Genomic DNA, 22051 nt, shown 5'->3' with positions numbered 1-22051 from the left:
TTTTGTTGTATTATACATTAAATAAAGCCTCAGGTCTCTGAACCTGCCAATCTTTGTCTACCAAAAAGATTTTGCGTCTATTGTTTCCCTACAAAAGTCACAACCCTGTGTAGAGATCTGGAAAAGGAAAGAAGCATAGTATATCAGCTTAGTATCTGTTATCATATTTTACTTTGCAGGTGTAGGTGCAAGCCTATAATAAAATGAGGCAGGGTCAGATATGTCATAACCAGAAAGATAGCAAAATTTGTGTGCAAATGCTTTTGAACTATCCTTTGATGGTGTAGGTAAATGATGACCATAATATTGATAACAGAACACCTCATAAACGTGGGCTGTACCATCATAAAACTCAACGTAAGAAAACACAACTGAATGGTCTAGGTCTTCTAACATTTCATATGCTATATCAATGTCCCAATGGGTTTGATAATGCCATTCAAATTACATTTTAAACAAATGGAGAATTTGTAAAGGTTCAGTAGGACCATCCACATCAAATGATACCTTATCCCATACAATCCCATCTGGAACTGGTACAGCTGAAATCTTAATCAGCGACAAGCCTCTTTGCTCACGGTGTGATGATGCATGTGGTTTCTGGGACATAATGTTCATTCAAGAGAAGGAGAAACACAGCCACAAAACCAATCCAAATGATGAGGAAAGGTGGTGCTATTGTAATCCAAATGTGAAACCATGGAGTAACAATATATTTTCTTTTCAGCCAACAATAGGGAAAACACACTTTCAATTTGAACAGCAAGGTCCGTGGGGGCAGTGGAGGCACTGGAATTTCTGATGCAACTGTAGAGAAGTCATCAAAGTATCCAGAGTCTGTCTGGTCTATCCTTGTCACCTCAGAAGGTTGTGTTGAATGTGATGCAAATTCGATCTGTGGGGCATTGATGTAGACCTTGTTTATTTCCGGTTTCCAGATAGAAATCTGTGTTTCTGTACTTGCAGATTGCACAGTTGTAGCTGTATTGGAAACACGTAGAAGGCATACGTCATTGTTGTTTACCGCAGTCTCATGTTGCAGAGTGCAGGATTAATTTGAAATTAAAGCTTCAATCTAAACCTCCAGTGGGGCAGCAAGAGGAGATTGATAACTACCCAGAAGTCCAGGTGGCCCACTGTTGTGTATCAGCCACATAGTGTGGTTTGATCAGATCAATAGAGGTAAATCTTTTGTTGCAGCATCCAGCAAGGATTGGAAGAAGAACAGCAACTGTACCTTCAACAGTCAGGACAGGCACAGGTGCACTGTAAGATGGTCCAAACTCTTTTTTGTCAATGATCTTTTCTCTGAGCCAATCCCTGAACTTTGGGATCTTGTCAGTCCTTGCCAGCACAACCTTCACTTCTCCAGTGGCGGTGTGTTTTATTTAAACGTTGCTTTGTTCATACCCCATTCAGCTCCTGGAAAATAGTCAAACGTTAATTGTTGCCAAATGGTGTTTTTGCCGCCATTGTGCTTGGACTATTAAGGTCTGGGATCCACATCTTAACCCCAAAAAGAATTTCATATGGAGTGCCACCACCAGGGATTTTCTTGGCATGTTATTCAAGGCCCGCTGGACCCCATATAGGTGATGGACCCAACTCCGACCAGGGCCTAGTACTCTTGATGTTAAAGACTTTTTTAAGTCCCGGTTCTTCCTCTCTATGACCGTGTTTCCTTTGGGATGGTACTGAGATGAGAACTGCAGAGTCACACCCAAACGTTCCATGGCCTCTTTGTAACCCTGAGAGCAAAATGCTGGACCCCGGTCCAAATGTAATTGGCCTGACCCAAAGGATTCAAGAACAAGAATGCCCAGTCACCAACATATACTTGTAGGCCCCATCAGATGATAAGGGGCCACAGTGGTCCAGATATACACAAGCTAAAGACGTGTTTGAAGTCAAAAGAGGTGTCTGGGATGGATGTGCCACGGTGGATCGCTTTATCTGCTGACAGATGTCACATCTCCAGACACAGTCCTTGGTCTGTTTGTAAAGACCTGCCAACCAATAGCGTTGATGCAATAGTGAAATTGTAGCCACCATCCCTACATGTGCAGAAACCAGACCCTTATTTGAAGCCAGCCTTAATCCTAGTCTGTGATCATTGTTTGTTATTACTCTGTCCACCACTCCTTGGAATGTGAGCATATAGTATATTTTGTGCATCTAGCGTGTAGGAGTACTTGAGTAGAATACCCTTTGGCAGGTGTGTCATTGGGAGCAGCGTTGATGACCACCATAATGTCTTTGTCTATCCTCGTACTTGAACGAGTTGTCGCAACAACAGCGGTGGTGCGAACCGTCACTTTTGCAGCTTCATCAGCCAATGAATTCACCTCAACTTGCACACCAGCATGTTGATGACTCAATGTGTGCATTATAGGAGCCACTGGCAAGCACTCTTTCTACGTAGCCGCTTGTTCCCAACGCATCTTGTGATTCACTGTACAGCCTTTTTAATCCCTGAATCCATTTTGACTCCAATAATGAAAATACCCATTATATAAATGCACACCGTAATACGAATCACACACAATGAGTCTGAGGAATCCAGTATCCATATTTCTATAGTGCCAATAGTAGAGTTTTCTGTTCTGCCAAATGTGCCGTGCAGTCACCAAGCAATTGCATGTAGGTTTTTTCAGGATAACATGTCCCATCATGCATATGGCCTCTTACAACTGCGCTTGCAGCAGAACATTGCTGTTTTGTCCCTACGACAGGTTCGCAGAACCATCAATGTAAATCATATACACCTAGATTCATCAAAGTCCCGTTTTGCGAGTCTGTAATAGCGATTCATAAGCAATCGCTATTAAGGACTTGCAAAACGGGATTCATGTAGGAATTGCAAAACATATTGCGATTCCTACATCTTCCTTATTTGCGATTAGCAAATTGCTAATCGCAAATAAGGAATAACTCCCCATTCATTCCTATGGGCCTAAAGGCCCATAGGAATGAATGGGGAGTTATTCCTTATTTGCGATTAGCAATTTGCTAATCGCAAATAAGGATGCGATTTCAAGGGTGCAGGGGTGTCCAAAGGACACCCTGTAGCACCCCTGAAAAGCAAATGTAGCCAGATGTTGCGCACACACATGTCCTAAGGACATGTGTGTGTGTCACATACTACTCAGAAAAATGCACTAAAGTGCATTTTTCTGAGTTTTCGCTATTTACCACGAAGTCTGACTTCGTGGTAAATAGCGGCCAGAAATAGCGAATTCGCTAATAGAAAATGGTTAATGAATTGCATTTAAGGAATCTCAAATAGAGATTCCTTAAATGCAATTCCTCGCAAATATGCGATTTCGCAATTAGCGATTTTTGCATTTGGGATGATGAATCCCAAATGCAAAAATTGCACTCGCAAAGGGCCAGATTCTCAGAATCTGGCCCTTTGCGAGCCGTTTTCGGCTTGATGAATCTAGCTGATAGTCATAGCTGTTGGACTTGGCCCTTTTTGCAGGGCCATCCCTGAACTTTTTACCTTCCTCCTCTATTTTTTTTTACCTGTTGTTGGCTGTTTTATGACTCTGGGCACTTTACCACTGCAGACAAGTGCTAAAGTGCATATGCTCTACCTATTATAAATTGATGTGTGGATTAGTGACTCCATGATTGGCTTGTTTGGTTTACTTGTCAGACCCTAGGATAGTGCACTGAGTGTGCCCAGGGCTTGTAAACCAAATACTGCTGGTGGGCTTGCAGCACTGGTTGTGCCATCCACAGAAGCAGCCTGTAAAAGTGTGTTTCAGGTCTGCCATTGCAGAGCCTGTGTGCAGTCTGGTGCTGCCATGTTGACTGGGCACGTGCACCCACTTGCCAGTCCCTAAACCTTCATATCAGACACACCTATGGTAGGCCCAAGGGCAGGGTGCATTGTAAGTATAAGGTAGGACAAGCCCTGGTGTGCTAACAGTGAATTACAACCATTTTCGTTTTTCACTATTACAAGGCTACCTGTTCTCCATAGGCCAGAATGGGCAGTTATATTATTACATCTTAAAATCCTAACTGACTCAGGGAACATGGTAGAAATTGGAGTTTAGCATGCCTGAACTCCGAATGATAAAATACATCTTTAAGTGAAGTTGGTTTTAACATTTTGTGTTTGAAAATACCACTTTTAGAAAGTAGGTATTTTCTTGTCTAACTATCAAGGCCTGTCACTGTTAGGTTGTGTATTCCTTGTCTGGAGTTTGAGTGACAGGGCTGGGGGATTCCAGGAGACAGTGTGAGTCTGCCCAGTGGTGAATAGAGAGATCTGCATCTAGATGGTAGGGAGGAGTTGCACCTGGACCTGAATAGGACTGTGCCTGCCCCCCACAGTGCTGGCTCGACCCCCTGTGGTACGTTTGATGTCTCTGCCCTGCACTGTGAAAGGAGAGAAGGAATCATGTCAAAAGAGTGCTCCAGGGCTGTGCCTTTCCTCCACAATGCTGGCTCCACCTCCTGTGGGGCGTCTGATGTTTCTGCCCCGCACTGTGAAAGGAAAGAAGGAGTCATATAAACAGAGTGCTCCAGAACTGGTTAGGACTAGGCAAAGGCCCCTCCACCCTCAGAGGACAAATGATTTTGGTGTATAAATACTGGGACCCTGATCCCAAGAAATTAGATCACTTTTGGACAAACAAGAAGAAACCTTTGCTGAGGAGTAGAACCAGAAGAAACTGAGGAGAGACTATCCCTAAACTGAAGTGCTGCTTGGGGGATTGGCCTGCAGTAGTTGCCTGACTGTCAAAGAGAGGAGAAAGGGACTTTGTGTACTTTCATCAACTTGTTATCTGTTACTAATGACCTAGGAGTTCTTTCCAGTAAAAATAATTTGTTCAAAAAAGAAATGGCGTTATCTGTGGTGGGAAAGTCCACAAATCTGTAATACATTAATTTAGAATGATAATCAACATCTAAAATCAAATATCTTGATGACTCAGCTAGAATATTGTAAGGCCCTGAAAAATCCAATCCGACTTTTTCCCAAGGTTTCTCAGGAAACTCCGTGGGATGCAAAGGTAACTTTGAACGTTTCCAGAGCTTGTCTGAGAGTAAACACTCTTCACAACCCTTCACCATACTTCTCTCTTGGGCATCGAGAGCAGGCCACCAGTGATGTTGCCTAATCCTCATGCAGGTTTTAGACACGCCCAAATGTCCCTCAAGAGCAATCTTGGATAAAGTTTTTCTTAGGCAATGACCTCATCACCCCGTAACACCAAACCATCCTTAATTGAAATTTCATTTGATAATAATGAAAGATTTCTCAGCTCCCCAGAAAGAAAATTCATTTCTGGCCATTTAGAAGAAGACTATTCCAAAACCTTGGACAGAATAGCGTCCTTAGAACAAGCGACTTTCCATTCTGACTCTGAGATAACTGAATTGCAATTTTCAACTGCATCTAGCACTGCAACACACTCAACTTCATCTTCCTCCACATCTTCCTCATCATCAATTTCCTTCAACATCATTGACAAACAGTTAGCTTGAACATTTTTGCCCCTCTGACTATGTCTCTTGTCAAAATTATACTCTTGTAACTTAGAAATTAATTGAGTTAACCTTGCAGACATGGTATTGTTTGAAACCTTGCAAAAAATAAAAGTGAGCGGCTTGTGATTAGTAAAAATCACAACGTTGCGACCCCAGATATACATTTTAAACATCTGGGCTGCCCAAACACAAGCCAAAGCTTCACGCTCAATGGTGCAGTAATGTTTATCAAAGGGTTTGAGTGATCTAGAAGCGAATGCCACCGTTTGTTCCTTGCCGTTCACCCTTTGACTGAGGACTGCCCCCAGACCATTCATACTAGCATCAACTGTGATAATAGATGGACAATCATCATGAAAAGCATGTATTGCCTGAGCTGAAATAATTAGTTATTTTACATTAGCGAATACCCCATCAAGCTCTTCAGACCAATCACATTTTTGACCCTTCTTTAGCAACACTCGAAGAAACTTAACAATCTGTGCATAGCTATTAACAAATCTTGCATAATACTCGGCTTGACCCAGGAAGGATTGGAGTGTATCTTTATCGGAAGGGGGTTTTGCCCCTTGCAAGAAATTGTGTGACCCAGGTAATCCAATTCCTTCACACCCAATTTACATTTGTCTGCTCTTACGGTCATGCCATGTTTACCAAGAGCAGCTAACACCTTTCTCAACAGCTTAACATGCTCTTCTGAATCTTTAGAAAAGATTAGTATGTCATCCAAATATGTCTGGGCGCCCTTCATTCCGTTATAAATGTGTCCAGCAATCTTTGAAAGACACGCTGCAGATGCTAGGCCGAAGGCAAATCTTAGGAACTTATAAACACCGAAAGGTGAACAAATGTCAGTTCCTGAGACTCCCTAGCTAGTGGGATCTGATGATATGCCGATTTTAGATCAGTCAGCGAAAACCACTTAGCTCCCCCCAAATTTGCGAGAAGCTCATGGATCTCAGGGAGAGGGGGGCAGTCAACTACCATGTTTTTATTCAAGCCTCTCAAATGGATGTTTGACGTTACAACGCAGGCTATTACAACGCCTGCCTTTACAACGCTGGTTTTTACATCGCAATCCATTACAACGCATAGCGCTTTGGGGTGCTGGATAGTGAATAGTTTAATTTACTATTCCAACTCCAGTCCCCGTGGACACTAGGGAAGGTGTTGGATAGTAAATTAAACTTATTCCCTATCCTAGAGCGCCCCCCAGCGCAATGCGTTGTAATGGTTTGCGTTGTAATGACCGCGTTGTAATGGTAGTGCGTTGTAATAGTTTCGTTGTAAAGGTTGTTCACCCTCTCAAATCCGCACAGAGTCTAATTTTGCATGTCTTTTTGCGGGCAACCACAATGGGGGCCACCCACTGTGACGATTCAGTGGGCTGAATAATGCCTTGTCAACATAACCCCTCCCTCATGGATTTTAATTCTTTTCTGGCACTCAAGGTGACCAGTCTGCCTTTATGTGCCACTGGTTGCGCATCAGGTAATAACCTTATCTTGTGTTCAAACTCTTTCACACAACCAATTTGATCATTAAACACAAACTTTTTAAATCTATAATGGACTCATCCACATCGCATACAGAGGACTCATTAACACATACAGGATTCGCATCCCCTGGGACTAAATACAGACCCAAACGTGCAAGATCTTTTCAGTCCACAATGTTTTTTCCCTTAATAGCAACATATACTTAAGTAGTAATTTTTCGTACTAAAATTTCAACATCAGACATAAAAAAAAAAACATGTCTATGTCCTTTTTACCAAAGGCCTTCAGGTTCACGTCTGAATTTGAAAGTGTAACTCTTCCACCTCAGTTCTCCAAAAAGTAAGAGTCACGCAGAATTGTTATTGGGGATCTTGAGTCGTCCATGACTCTTGTTTCTTTACCATCAATCAAAGCAACACACAAGGGGTTCTTTAATCTCTAAAGGGTCATCTGTTGTATCCACTGTTAAAAGTAAATTATCAAGAGACTCAGCACATCAGTCTGTCTCGATGTCAATACTTCAAACTTGAACAGGTTTTCTTTGGCCTCTGCAGAGCTTTTGAACGTGTCCAATCTTTTTATAGAAAGAGCAGTGTCTACCTAGAGCAGGGCAACCCATAAAGTTACCAATGTGGATTTTCGACCCACATCTGTAACAGCAAGATTAGTTTTTCCTTTGTGTAAATTTAGTTGAACTGTCTTTTAAGCCTACTACAAATAAACCATCCTCATGAGTTTCCTCTGACTCAGAAACTAGATTAACTTTGGTAGTAGAACTGGATTGCATGACCCTCGTAGAGATGGCAGATTGTTCGATGCTTAAGGCCATGTCTATCACCTCAGAAAGAGAGGGATTTTTGCCACTTAGAATCCTTTCCAAAACCTTTTGTGATGCACAATTGAAGACAAACTGTTCTCTGATGATGTAATCTGATAAAGGTCCAAACCCGCAAGTGGTAGCTAGAACTCTCAGAGCTGATATAAATACTCTTCCACTTTCTCTTCATCACCCTGTTTTCGCTTGTAAAACTTATGCCTTTCCAACATTATATTAGGAGCTTCCAAAAACAGTTATTTAAGTCTCTCTATGGCCTCCAAATAAATGTTCCAGTGTCTGTCACCCGATTGGCCAGTTGGGGGGTGGAATGGGAGGTAAACTCTGAAAATGTGTTGTGCTGCCAAACCCAAACTGCCAAAAAGAAGAGCAAACTTGCGAACAGGTGAGTACTCTGTGGCATCAATAGCCACTAAGTGGTTTTCAAACAAACAGAACCACTCTTGCCAGGGTAAACCTGGTTTACCTGGTTTCGCTAGAAATGGTGGAGGTTGGGTAATTTGCTGTGGTATTGCCCTTACTATAAATATTGTAAAAGAATTTTTAGCAATGAACAATTATTTACACATCACTGTTAAACATGCTGTATTTTGTAAAATGTAGATACTTAAATTAACTGGCAGGTGCGCGCATCATCGATTATTTCAAATTCTCTGAAAACAAAATTGGAATATAGGTGTGTGCATCACCCTGAAGCGCAATCTGCTGTTTGAAAATTAAAGCAATCAGAATTAAGGTGTGCGCATCACCTGGACATACAATCAGCTGATCGCTTACTTCCGCCAGAAGCGCTGAGTTGCCCAAGACAAAATGGCCTCCTTGCATCCTCCCGCTACGTGAGCACGTAGGATCTTCCAAATCTTTGAACTGATGTGCGCTGAGCATGCGCGTGCCCCTTCGTAAAGCCTTTGTTCTGATGCGCGGTGAGTGTGCACGAGCATCAAGCATTTCAAACCGCGGCACAGCGCGAGAGTCTAGCACACGTAGGTAACGCTCGCTCAAGCCCAATCCGGAATATAGCGTAAATGAAATTGATCCTACCAGTTTCCAATCCGCCAGCGGAACATTTCAAGGACCTTCAGCTTGTTAGAAAAGCTTCAAAAAGATGAGCAGCTGCTGGTTAGGATTAAGCGTGGGATTCATCGAGTGTGGATGAAGGTATTCCCCGTCGTTGCCAATATGTAGTAGATAAATTGTCAGACGAGAGGTTGTTTTCTTTTCATAGGAAGTTGGTTCATTCGTATTACAACTTCAGCCACGGCAAGGAGCGGCATCCCCCGGAGGCTCGGCCAGCAACTGACAGTAGCTGATTGAACACCCAAGGAAGTACGCTACGGGAGAGAACATCAGAATATTCGCAAAGACATAACATATGATTACAATAAATACTAAACCACTACACATAGATCAATTTTTTCGCTTGCTGCACTTTTTTAGATTAACAGTCATCTGTTTATCATTAACATATCTTTGGCATTTAAGGGCAAAGGCCCAAACTACCTTGGCAGGTGGTAATATTGACTCATTAGGCAGAACAGGGGGGAAGGTAGTTGTGTTGGTTGCCATACTCACAGTGGCGGCTCCTCTGCTAGGTGGAGGACTGTCGCCCCACTGCCATAAAGCAACAAAAGAAAGGAAAAAATTAAATGATAATAACATTATAATATTTTGTCCTCCTGCTGCAGCAGCTTGTGAGAGGTGGCCGGGCTGCAGAGCAAGGGAATTAGTGGTAGAACAGTACTTAGGGGTCCATTATGATGTCGGGCGGATTTCCACCGCCAGGTTGGCGGTGGCTACCGCCAGCCTGGCGGAGAAAATCCGCCCGACATCATCAGCACAATTCCCCTCCGCCATATTAGGATGGCGGAGGGGACCGTGGCGGTGCGAAACACCGCCCGCCTGTTTTCCCCCCCGGTTGCCTAGCGGCCGGGGTGGAAAACCTGTAACATGGTGGCGGTGTCTTGTAGACACCGCCCGCCATATTACAATGTGCATTTCACTTTGCTTTTCCGTGGCGGCAATGCCGCCACGGAAAGGCATGCGGAGACTCCCTGTGGGGGCCCGTTGCGGGCCCTCTGGGAGTCGTGGCTTGGGGGGTTGCACATGGGGGGTACCTATGGTACCTCCCCACATTTCAAAGTGCAACATGGCAGGCACCGCGCGGTGCCTGTCATGTTGCACTTTGAAATGAAAACGTGCACTTTTAACATGGCAGCGGGCGGAGATTTCTGCTCCGCCCGCCGCAATTGCTCCCGTACAGGATGCGCCCGCCTGTGTGGCGGGCGCATCCTAATGCCCTGATCGGGACCCCCGCCCTTAAGGCGGGCGGTTCCGGGTCCCGATGTGATGGCGGGCGGACTAAGCCCGCCCGTCATCATAATGGACCCCTAAGTGCGCAATAAATATTTGGTCGGCCCACTCTGGCTGCCCAAAACAGTAATGCGCACTATCAGTGTTCTCCATGCAGGCTGCATTACAGTCTGCATGGAGAACATGCCCACTACTTCAGCCCCTGGCTGAGCGCCATGTCACAGCACTCAGACCAATCACATGTGATTGGCTGCAGGGAGCGTGGGAGCCCTGGTGCTTCCTGCTTCTTATTACTCCCAGGAAGAGGATGCAGGAGAGGCGGCGGCAGCTGGCCTAGAGGTAAGTGTTTTTTTTTAAACACAAACCCGCCACCCCTGAACCCTGCTGTTTCCAGGCAGAAGCCGCAACTGCATACTCAGTGGTCTAGGGATAAAGTTGTCTAGATGTACCAAGCTACACCTGTTAGCAGTCAGCCAAGAAATATGTTAGCCATGCATTAGCAGTTCCTCTTGATCCCAGGCTGTGGTAAAGCCACTGCTGTAGAACTTGATGTCAAAAGCATCAAAGTCACTGAGATTTCCAAGAAACCAAGGAGAGCTTTCTGCCACCAGTCTCTAGCTCATAACAGTTGTTCTGAGATATTAGCAATAGCTACTACTATACCATAGCTTAAAAAAACACCAGATAGAAAATTGACAATCAGTGGTCTAATCAACAAATATTGCTTCAGTTACTCCAGTATCACACCATCTAAAATGTTAATCTGCTATAAACGATATTAAATCGTATTCGAATTTGAAATACACCTACAATTTGCTTGGATACTAGTGGATGACCCTGCTTCTTAGCATAGGGGCCAACTCTACCAGTGGTACCATGTCAGAAATAGGGGTGAGTGGAATTCTCTGAGTTTCACTCTGTGTAATTCTGTGGAGTTACATAAAAACTCTGTGTGATTCCTCAGAGTTCGAGGAGTGGGCAGAATCAGCATGTTGAGTTGATTTGTAGCAACAGGAGCTTTTTCTACATTGCAAAATCATCTCGAACAACATTATGCAGTGCACCAGTGGGTGCTGCTTCTTTGCTGTCACTCAGGTACATTTTATACTCAAGCACAAGCTTTCTCAAAGTGAGCAGCAGCTTTCTTACAGCGAATGGTCATGAATGCCCGTGACCTCCCACTTTGAGAAAATCTTTCCTGATGCCATATTAGCGTCTGAAAAATTGTGCTAGGGAATGCCAACTGTCGCTTGCCAGTGTAACGTTGGCAAGTTACGTAGGAGAAAAAACTCCACCATGCGGCAGTTGGTGGAATTTTGCCAGAACTCCGTGTTACAAGTGTAACGCCAAGTTGGAAAAACTCTGAAATGTGCCAGAAGAGCGGAATTTATCTCCCACCCCTATTCAGGTGAATGTACTTATCATTTTGCTGGCAGACAGGCATCAGCCAGGCCTAATATACATAGAAGACCATTGGGTCTAAGTCACTAAACAATCAGCAAAAAAAACTCGAGATTATCCCATAATGCCTGTGGGGGAATCCCTTTGTCAGGACGAAATCCCTCTCCCACCGTAGGTGGCATGCTTCATCATTGGGATTCTCCTCGTGATGGTGAAACCTAGTCCCGCCATGGGCCCACAACCCCCTCACTCAGAGGGAGGAGCTCAGGGATGTTTTATTCCTAGTTGTTAGGATATATTAAATCCTTCAATGAGAAGAAAGAGGTTGAGTGGAGGGCGCAGCGCAAAAAAATATATTTATAAACAGTAGGGTGTTAATATTACCAGTACGAAAAAAAAAATGATTGGCTTGTTCCTGGGGCCAGGATTAAAAAAAGAGCACTGGCAGTGGTAATTTATAACTGCAGGTAATAGACAAAAACAGGTCTACATGTTTCAGCCTAAAGACTAGGGGCCCGATGTTGGTAATTAGTATTTACCGATTCATAAATACAGAATTTTACCGATTCTGTATTTACAAATCAGTAAATGCTATGTAGGTATTTTTACCTATTTATTTACCGAATCTGTAACATTCCGTAATTACCGAATCGGTATTTACCGATTCGGTAATTGCCATTGATTCCTATGGGCCTATTACCGAATTTACAAGGGGGACAGGGTGTCACTTTGACACCCTGTTGCACCCCTGATTCAGGTATATGACACACATACATGCCCTTAGGGCATGTATGTGTGCCACATGGCACAGGTGTACATGCACAGATGTGCATGTACACAGGAATTCGTTATTTACCATGACATAGTATGTCATGGTAAATAACGAATTCTTAAGGGCCGGTGGCACTGTTTTCAGTGCCACCTACATCACAAATTTACGATTCGGTAAATTTACCGTTTCGGTAATTTACAGAATCGGTATATTTACCGAATCTGTAAATATACCGAATCGGTAAATCTAAGGCCCCCTACATCTGAAACTCCAAGTACCGGTCGGTAACGGCCGAAATCGGCCGTTACCGATCGGTATTTGGCCGAATACCGAATTTTACCGATTTGGTATTTACAAATTGGTAAATGCTATGTAGGTATTTTTACCGATTTATTTACCGAATCTGGTAATTACCTAATGAATTTACAAGGGGGACAGGGTGTCACTTTGACACCCTGTTGCACCCCTGGTTCAGGCTTGTGTGCCATGTGACACACATACATGCCGTTAGGGCATGTATGTGTGCCACATGGCACAGGTGTACATGCACAGATGTGCATGTACACAGGAATTCGTTATTTACCATGACATAATATGTCATGGTAAATAACGAATTCTTAAGGGCCGGTGGCACTGTTTTCAGTGCCACCTACATCACAAATTTGCGATTCGGTAAATTTACCGTTTCGGTAATTTACAGAATCGGTATATTTACCAAATCTGTAAATATACCGAATCGGTAAATCTAAGGACCCCTACATCTGAAACTCCAAATACCGGTCGGTAACGGCCGAAATCTGCCGTTACCGACCGGTATTTGGCCGAATACCTCCTACATCTGGCCCCAAGATAGGTATATCTGCTTTCCTCAGGACCTAGTTTTGCTACTGCTTGAACAAACTGTGAAGTGCCACAAAATAATAAACCAAAAGAGATACAAATGAATACAAAACCAGTGACCCTGCTGATTACATGGACGAGTCACTGGTCACACCCGTCTCTTACGGATAAGAGGCCTCACCTTAACCTTGCAACTGCTTAGGGCAGTGGCACCACTCTGTCCATCAGTACTCTGGCAGCGTTGTGCTGCAGCCAGGAGTGCCTGTTCCACTTTTAAATTCCACCCCTAGACTGGAATCAGAAAAAAGTCCACAAACCCCTCTCCTAATAATGGATGTTCAAGAATCAAAAGGCTGAAATCAAAGGACGTGGAAAGCTTGATCTTCAGCCTGTGTTTTTCAGTGTTTTCTACAGAGAAGGATCCTAGCTCTTTCAACAGACATACATGAGTTGACTTGCACATACAGGATTTGAGAGTGTTTTAAAGATCTTAAAGAGCTCTAAAGTGTCCTGATTGTCTTATTCTAGTTGAGTAGCATAGTACTCCTTATTTGCACTGTTAGTCACCTTTTTCTGGTTTCTGTGCTCTGGCTGTTTATCTTTGACTTTTTATAAGTTGCTATCTCTTCTCTTTGATCTCCTGCACCATTGTTGTACTTCTCAAATTCCCTTTTTACACGTGTTGACTACTGCTCAAACTAGGAGGGGTGAATATTTAGTCTAAAATTCAAAGCTTTGAAGAAATTGTCTGGGTTGCCATCGACTGATCCAGATAGAGCTAAAACAAGGTCACTCACGGTTTGATCCAGTTGGTTGATTGCCACACTTAACTTTGACATTTATCCAACTTGAGTGGAGGAATTTGCTGGATTAATGGATGAAATGAGTCAGTCAATGGATAAAGTTAACATCATATTGTCAGGCTTAAGTGTAAGGCCTTTAGAAACAGTCCAGTCAAATGGTTTTCATACTTTTCTGGCCTCAGAAGTTATAACATTCTGGATTATCTAAAGATAAGATAGTTTGCTTGGTTAATGCGAGACACCACCTATCAACTCGGACATTTAAATCACAATTAATAATCCTCTGTTGGCGTGTCCTTGCAAAAATTTGAAATACCTAGAGAACTCAGAAAGGAGCTTAGCAAGTCTAGTACTGCATAGTCAGAACTTTATAGAAGCCCCACTCTGACCAGATAACTTTGCCCATCGTTATAGCTGACGTGCATCCCAAGTGTCTTCAAGCAATGCTCATGAATAAACAAACAAGGTCTTCCTTCGTGGGAAAGCTCATATTTACACCTCATGTGTTTAAAACTCGGTGTCGTCTGAGATTTCTCTTGTCCACATGTGGAAGGAATCCTTAGGTGAAACTAGAATATCCAGCTTAATTTTTTCTGGAATAAGCCTACATAGACTACTTTGCCCTCTTCGTTATGATATGCAGAATCTGCGCACCAGAAGGATTACTAACATTGCATATATTACATTTTTCACTGAGGAGAAATCTGTAATTCTTAAGTGTTCTAACCTGAACTGAGATCACCGTGTCCTGTTACATTCGGATGTTGTTAGTGGAAATGTATTCTAAGGATGACACGATAGCTGATTATGAGGTACTGGGCATGATTATGACTTTGCCAATGCTGCCATCTTTGTGTATGCGCAGAGGGATTGCGGATATTTCGGAAGCTTATATCTCTGAGATTTCTTGAGGAATTCTACTGGCAGATGCAATTTAGCTGTTTTAAAAAATAATAATTATAAGTGCTCCCTCACCAAGTGTAGAGATAGTTCAATTTAGATATCTCTGTTTTTGTTGTGTTGGTATTAATGTAAATGTATAGAGTGTTGCATGAATGTAGAATGTATTTATCCAAGCTAGACTGTGGAAGGTTTAGTCAGGTGGGATTCCACTTCTCGGTATTTCCCCGCATGGAAGCTGAGGTAGTGGGAGCCTGTCTCACCTGTTCCTGTATTTGGCTATTAAAGAGCTTTCTACTTCACTTGGTCTACGTGTGTTGGTGGAGAAGCCACCTCAACAGTTTTGTAGCTCACGGCTTATTTACATGCACTGTTCTCAGGCATATAGTCAGTGGCTTGCGATGGCTGCAGTAATTCATAGTAACTGATATTCATATGTTCATAGAAGTCATCTTATCCTTTCAAAACTGCCTCACTGTTGTCTCATAACTTCTGTCCTTCTTTCATAGGCTGTTCGAGTCGCTATCTACTATTCAAATCCTCAGCGTTTGGATGTGTATGTTAACAATGTGTTTATTGGCCCCAAGAATGCTGAGTGGAATGCTGACAGAACTGACTTTAAATATAAAGAACCCTCATACCCAGGTAGGTGCTTACAATGCCTTCCTGGTCGACAAAAATCTTTCGACAGAAACAAAGGAATTATCAGTCACCTTTGAGGTTTAAGTATAATACATTCTTGTATGACCAAGAAGCCAACACTTTGTCTTGGTAAAATTACAGTTGCAGGCGAGGGTGGCTCTCTGACTGCTGTAGTATGGAGTGGTAAAAAGAGTCAATTCAATAGTAGCAAAGCTAATGGTCAGCTGAGAAGATGTTGTATTTGTGCTATTAGCCCTTTCTTGAGGTCCTCTGTTCCCTGGCCCCTCTAGTATCTTATATGAACGTTCTTGTGTTGTTTCTTAAGTAAATGATCCTAGCTTGTCAGTTACTCTTGGTCTGCTCTTAAGTGTCCGTTATGCTGCTGGCTCCAATAGAGATGATGTTTCTGACCTCCTTGAAGTGTCCTGCATGCTTTATTTACGATAGATTTTGGCGACAATTTCTCCGGGGCTGACCAAGAGAGCATTTTCATTATCCTGTTTCGGTAAAGTGCCGATCGGCGTAGCCCAGCAGCGGACACTTCGGACCATGCCCAGCTTTATGTTTGGTCCCATCATTCCTGCCTCTCTGTGACCTCATCAAGAGAAGACTACGAACCTGTTGAAGGGAGGAGTGAGAATGTCTACTTTGGGTTTCCCCTCTGCCACTTGTGATGTCATCCTCAGCCAGCCTGCATACACCCACGTCATGATGCAATTGGTGGTAGGAGTTTGCTTTTGCACGCCACAAAAGTCGTCGTTCCTGCCTTTCACGTACCACACAATGACGAAGCATGCTTGCCGGCCATATTGGTACAACTTCTTTGGAGCTAACCGATCACACCAGACAAAAGGTTTGCGTCAGTGAGTCATGCCACCGGCTACCTGTTTCATCGGTATCAGCATGTACCCCAATGGTGACACGCACACCACAGGTATTCTGTTGTGTGTGGGATTTCTTCCACTATAATTGAGCGTTTCCTTGCACGCTTTTCGGTGACACGCACACCTTTACACCAGCCTGCATGGCATCCTTTACTTCAGGTCATCCTCAAGTGAGTCTGCAGTGGCACACTCACGTTTTACCACACGTTCATCCCGGTGATGTGCACACCTTTCTTCAGCTCCACTCCACTGCAGGGTAAGTAGACCCAGATTTTGCCTCAACCGTTTTGCTCTTCCTTCAGCCATGTCTGTACCACATGTTTCAGAAGGGCCACCTCCTCATTGTCTACAGCAAATCGGTCTTCCTCCCATACCTTGGGAAGATTGGGTCATCATTTTTTAAAACAACCTAGATGTCCAGATGGATAAGTGTTTATTTCCAAGAGGAAATACGCATTATTACTCAGTACCTTGGGTAAGGAGGGTCAGCTTTTTTTTAGATACCTCCCTCAAGCCTTACAAGCAAATGGGGAACCAGTGCCAGACGAATATAAGGAAGCTGTGTGTAGATCTGAAGCTAGCAAAGCAAAAGAAGAAAACTTAGTCTTGAATCACTTCAAATTCTATACCCACCAACAAAGAAGCAAAGAACCTATTGATGAGTTTGTAGCTAGCTTAAGAGAGCTTTCCATCAAGTGCAAATTCGGCGCCATGGCTGATGAATTAATAAGAGGCCAATTAATTGTTCAGTGTAACAATAAAAAAATTCAGCAAAGGTTGGGGGTGGCCAAAAACCCCTTGTTAAATGTAGCCATTGGACAACCTGACCTGACCCGGTCGGTCCGATCGCTCCTCCTGCCGTGTGGCCCACCCCGAGTGTGCCCGATCTCCTCCCGCTGCCGCCGCTGCCAAGATAAGTTTTGTGCCCCTGTTTGTTCTGGCCCCCTGTACCTGATTGTCCCTCTGTGCCTGCTTTGTTTTCTTTTCGTTTTCAACAGTGTTTGTATCGTTGCTGTTTCTCTCGTGCCTGGTTCTGTTGTGCCCCATTGTCGCTCCAGTTGTTCCCTGCCCCACCCCACTCCCTGCCGCTGCTCCCCCGCGGCCCCACCCCCACTCCCTCCAGCATCTCCGCACCGATCCCCCCCACTCACCACCCTGCTCCCGCCTCCCAGCTGCTCCTCCCTCCCACAAGGGTTCTTAAGGCTGGGCTCACGGGGCAAGGAGCTGTGACCTGACCTGACCCGGTCGGTCCAGTCGCTCCTCCTGCCGCGTGGCCCACCCCGAGTGTGCCCGATCTCCTCCCGCTGCCGCCGCTGCCAAGATAAGTTTTGTGCCCCTGTTTGTTCTGGCCCCCTGTACCTGATTGTCCCTCTGTGCTTGCTTCGTTTTCTTTTCGTTTTCAACAGTATTTGTATCGTTGCCGTTTCTCTCGTGTCTGGTCTGTTGTGCCCCATTGTCGCTCCAGTTGTTCCCTGCCCCACCCCGCTCCCTGCCGCTGCTCCCCCGCGGCCCCACCCCCGCTCCCTCCAGCATCTCCGCACCGATCCCCCCCACTCGCCACCCCGCTCCCGCCTCCCAGATGCTCCTCCCTCCCACAAGGGTTCTTAAGGCTGGGCTCACGGGGCAAGGAGCTGTGACCTGACCTGACCCGGTCAGTCCGGTCGCTCCTCCTGCCGTGTGGCCCACCCTGAGTGTGCCCGATCTCCTCCCGCTGCCGCCGCTGCCAAGATAAGTTTTGTACCCCTGTTTGTTCTGGCCTCCTGTACCTGATTGTTCCTCTGTGCCTGCTTTGTTTTCTTTTCGTTTTCAACAGTATTTGTATCGTTGCCGTTTCTCTCGTGTCTGGTTCTGTTGTGCCCCATTGTCGCTCTAGTTGTTCCCTGCCACACCCCGCTCCCTGCCGCTGCTCCACCGTGGCCCCACCCCCGCTCCCTCCAGCATCTCCGCACCGATCCCCCCCACTCGCCAACCCGCTCCCGCCTCCCAGCTGCTCCTCCCTCGCCCCGCACCCCCCCACTCTCCACTTATGGCAGAGTGCATGCGTACGCGCAGCGTTGACGTGCAGCGGGCGCGCCGATTGTGCGCCGAAGGCGTGCCAAAGGCAAGCCTGTCTGCGCCCGTCCACGCCTGGATCGTGCCCAGCGCCAGACCCCCTGGCCCCGCAGCTGCCAACCCACCCTCCGGACTTACGACACCGCCACCCTCAACGCCCTCAACACCGGCCGAATCCCCGGCTGCCACTGTGCCACCCCAGGACGCACCCACGGACCCTTCGCCTGCCAATCCTGCAAGTTCTCCTGCCTCCGGACCTGCACTGCACCCGCCAAGCCGAGCACCAGCAGCAACCACCTGAAGTGCATCCTGCTCAACAGACATGCCGTGGAACTATGGAACCTGCTCGACTCCACATCACCAGACGTCGCCTTCCTCACGGAAACATGGATGAACGCCTCCTCAGCACCCGACATCGCCATCGCCATCCCAGACGGATACAAGATCACCTGTAGGGACCGCGTCAACCAGACCGGAGGAGGCATCGCCATCGTCCACAAGAACACCATCCGCATCACGACCAACTCCGACGACACCTTCACAGCCGCCGAACACCTGCACTTCCAGATACACACCGACCCCAAGACCACCCTCAGAGGCACCCTCGTCTACAGACCCCCAGGACCACGCACACAATTCAGCGAAGACATGCCCGACTTCATCAGCCTGCACGCCCTCCCCTCGGCTGACTACATCCTCCTTGGGGACCTCAACTTCCACCTTGAGAACAACAACGACCGCAACACCACCACCCTGCTGGACAACCTCGCCAACCTCGGACTCAAGCAACTGGTGACCACCCCCAACCCACTACGCCGGCCACACGCTTGACCCCGTGTTCTCCTCCAGCAAGGACATCTCCTTCAGCCACACCACCGGACTCCACTGGACAGACCACAGCTGCGTCCACTTCAGCTACTGCAGGACCACCACTCACCACCACCCGCAACAGTTCCCCCGCAGAAGCTGGAACAAGATCACCACCGACCAACTCACCACATCCCTGAGCCAGAACCCTCCTGCCAGCTCAACGAACCCCAACCAAGCCGCCAACAACCTCACAAGATGGATCACCAACTGTGCAGACGACCTCGCCCCACTGAAGACCCCCCCCATCAGACCCGGCAACAAGAAAGCATACTGGTTCACCGACGAACTCAAGAGATCCAAGAAGAACTGCCAGGCCCTCGAGAAAGCATGGCGCAGAGACCCAACTGCAGACAACATGAACACCCTCAAGCACGCCACCAGAAAACACCACCAGCTGATCCGCACCACCAAGAAGACAGCATTCAAGAAACGGCTGGACAACAACGCCCACAACAGCAAGGAACTCTACACCATCGTCAAAGAGCTCTTGAACCCCAGCGCCGGAAACAACGACATCACTCCCTCGCAAGATCTCTGCAACTCGCTCGCCTCGTTCTTCCACAGCAAGATCGCAGACATACACAACAGTTTCAGCACACAGCCGACGCACCCCACGACCGTACCAACGCCCCCCACCACCACCCTTCGAGCCTTGCCCCCGATCAACACCGAAGACACCATCCGCATGATGAACTCCATCCACTCCGGATCACCAACCGACCCCTGCCCTCACCACGTCTTCAACAAGGCCGACGCCGTCATCGCACCCCACCTCCGGGACATCATCAACACCTCCTTCGATACCGCCACCTTCCCAGAGAGCTGGAAACACGCAGAACTCAGCGCCCTACTGAAGAAACCGTCACGGGACCCCAACGACCTCAAAAACTACCGCCCCATCTCGCTCCTTCCTTTTTCTGCCAAAGTCATCGAGAAGACCGTCAACAGACAGCTGGCCGCCTTCCTCGAGACGAATGGATCCCTCGACCACTCGCAGTCCGGCTTCCAGGCCAACCACAGCACCGAGACCGCCCTCATCGCAGCCACCGACGACATCCGAGCCCTGCTCGACAACGGGGAAACAGCGGCCCTCATCCTCCTGGACCTCTCCGCAGCGTTCGACACGGTCTGCCACCGCACCCTAGTGCAACGCCTGAACAACGTCGGATTCCAAGAGAAGGCACTGGAGTGGATCATCTCCTTCCTCGCCGGAAGGACCCAGAGAGTCCGCCTCCCCCCGTTCAGATCCGAGGCCACCGAAGTCATCTGCGGCGTACCACAAGGATCATCACTCAGCCCCACCCTCTTCAACGTCTACATGAGCCCCCTCACAGCCATCGCACGCCAACACAACCTCAACATCATCTCCTACGCCGACGACACCCAGCTGATCCTCTCCCTCACCAACGACCCCACAACCGTCAGAACCAACCTACATGAAGGGATGAAGGATGTAGCCGAGTGGATGAGGAACAGCCGCCTGAAACTGAACTCAGATAAGACGGAAGTCCTCATCCTAGGATCATCACCCTCCGCCTGGGACGACTCCTGGTCGCCCCCTGCCCTGGGCAACGCACCCAAACCAACGGACCACGCACGCAACCTGGGCTTCATCCTGGACTCCTCCCTCTCAATGACCAGACAACTCAATGCCGTCTCCTCGTCATGCTTCAATATCCTACGCATGCTGCGCAAGATCTTCCGGTGGATCCCCATCGAAACCAGGAAGACGGTCACCCAGGCCCTCGTCACCAGCCAACTGGACTACGGCAACTCCCTCTACACCGGAACCACAGCCAAACTTCAGAAAAGACTCCAACGCATCCAGAACGCCTCAGCACGACTCATCCTGGACATCCCCCGACACAGCCACATCGCCGGACACCTGCGAGACCTGCACTGGCTCCCCTTCAGCAAGAGAATCACGTTCCGACTCCTCACCCACGCACACAAAGCTCTCCACAACCAAGGCCCCAGATACCTCAACGACCGCCTGACCTTCTACACTCCCACCTGCCAGCTTTGATCGACTAACCACGCCCTCGCCGCCGTTCCCCGCATCCGAAGAGCCACAACGGGAGGAAGATCCGACTCCTACCTGGCTGCCAAGACGTGGAACTCCCTACCCATCCACCTCCGCCTGACCCAAGACCACCTCTCCTTCAGGAAGCAACTCAAGACCTGGCTGTTCGAAAAGTAGCGGACCCCCCTCCCCCAAGCGCCTTGAGACCCTCCGGGTGAGTAGCGCGCTATACAAATGCTTTGATTGATTGATTGATTGACAAGGTTATAGAACAGTCCGGGTGTTGCATGAAGGAGCTACAGAAATGCAACCTCAGCCATGACACTGCTGACATTTCTGAATCATACTGGTGAAGGGCGTGAACAGGGGAATGACAATGCTAGGTGTGTAGCACTACTTAAAAACAAAATCAAATTCAGTGGCAAGAAAAGCACCAACAATAAAATGTTTCAGAAGTGCCACCTCCTCATTTTCTATAGCAAATCGGTCTTCCTCCCATACCTTGGGAAGATTGGGTTATCATTTTTTAAAACAACCTAGATGTCCTAGATGAATAAGTGTTTAGTTCCAAGAGGAAAAAAGCATTATTACTCAGCACCTTGGGTAAGGAGGGTCAGATTTTTTATATATACCTCCCTCAAGCCTTACAAGCAAATGGGGAACCAGTGCCAGACGACTATAAGGAAGCTGTGTGTCGATCTGAAGCTAGCAAAGC

General features: G+C 46.7%; 1 protein-coding gene across 1 annotated transcript in view; it reads left to right on the top strand.

Moving 5' to 3' along the window:
- Positions 1-22051, top strand: part of LOC144828000 (fibrocystin-L-like) — a 1506874-nt gene that overhangs the window by 1415438 nt on the left and 69385 nt on the right. Inside the window, exon 79 of the mRNA XM_078686147.1 lies at positions 15375-15510. Within this exon, the coding sequence (XP_078542273.1) occupies positions 15375-15510 (136 nt within the window). The remainder of the gene's footprint in view (positions 1-15374; positions 15511-22051) is intronic.

Source organism: Lissotriton helveticus, chromosome 4_1, assembly GCF_964261635.1.
Source record: "Lissotriton helveticus chromosome 4_1, aLisHel1.1, whole genome shotgun sequence".
NCBI lineage: Eukaryota > Metazoa > Chordata > Amphibia > Caudata > Salamandridae > Lissotriton > Lissotriton helveticus.
Note: the sequence above shows the minus strand (reverse complement) of the source record. Positions and strands in the feature narration are given on the sequence as shown.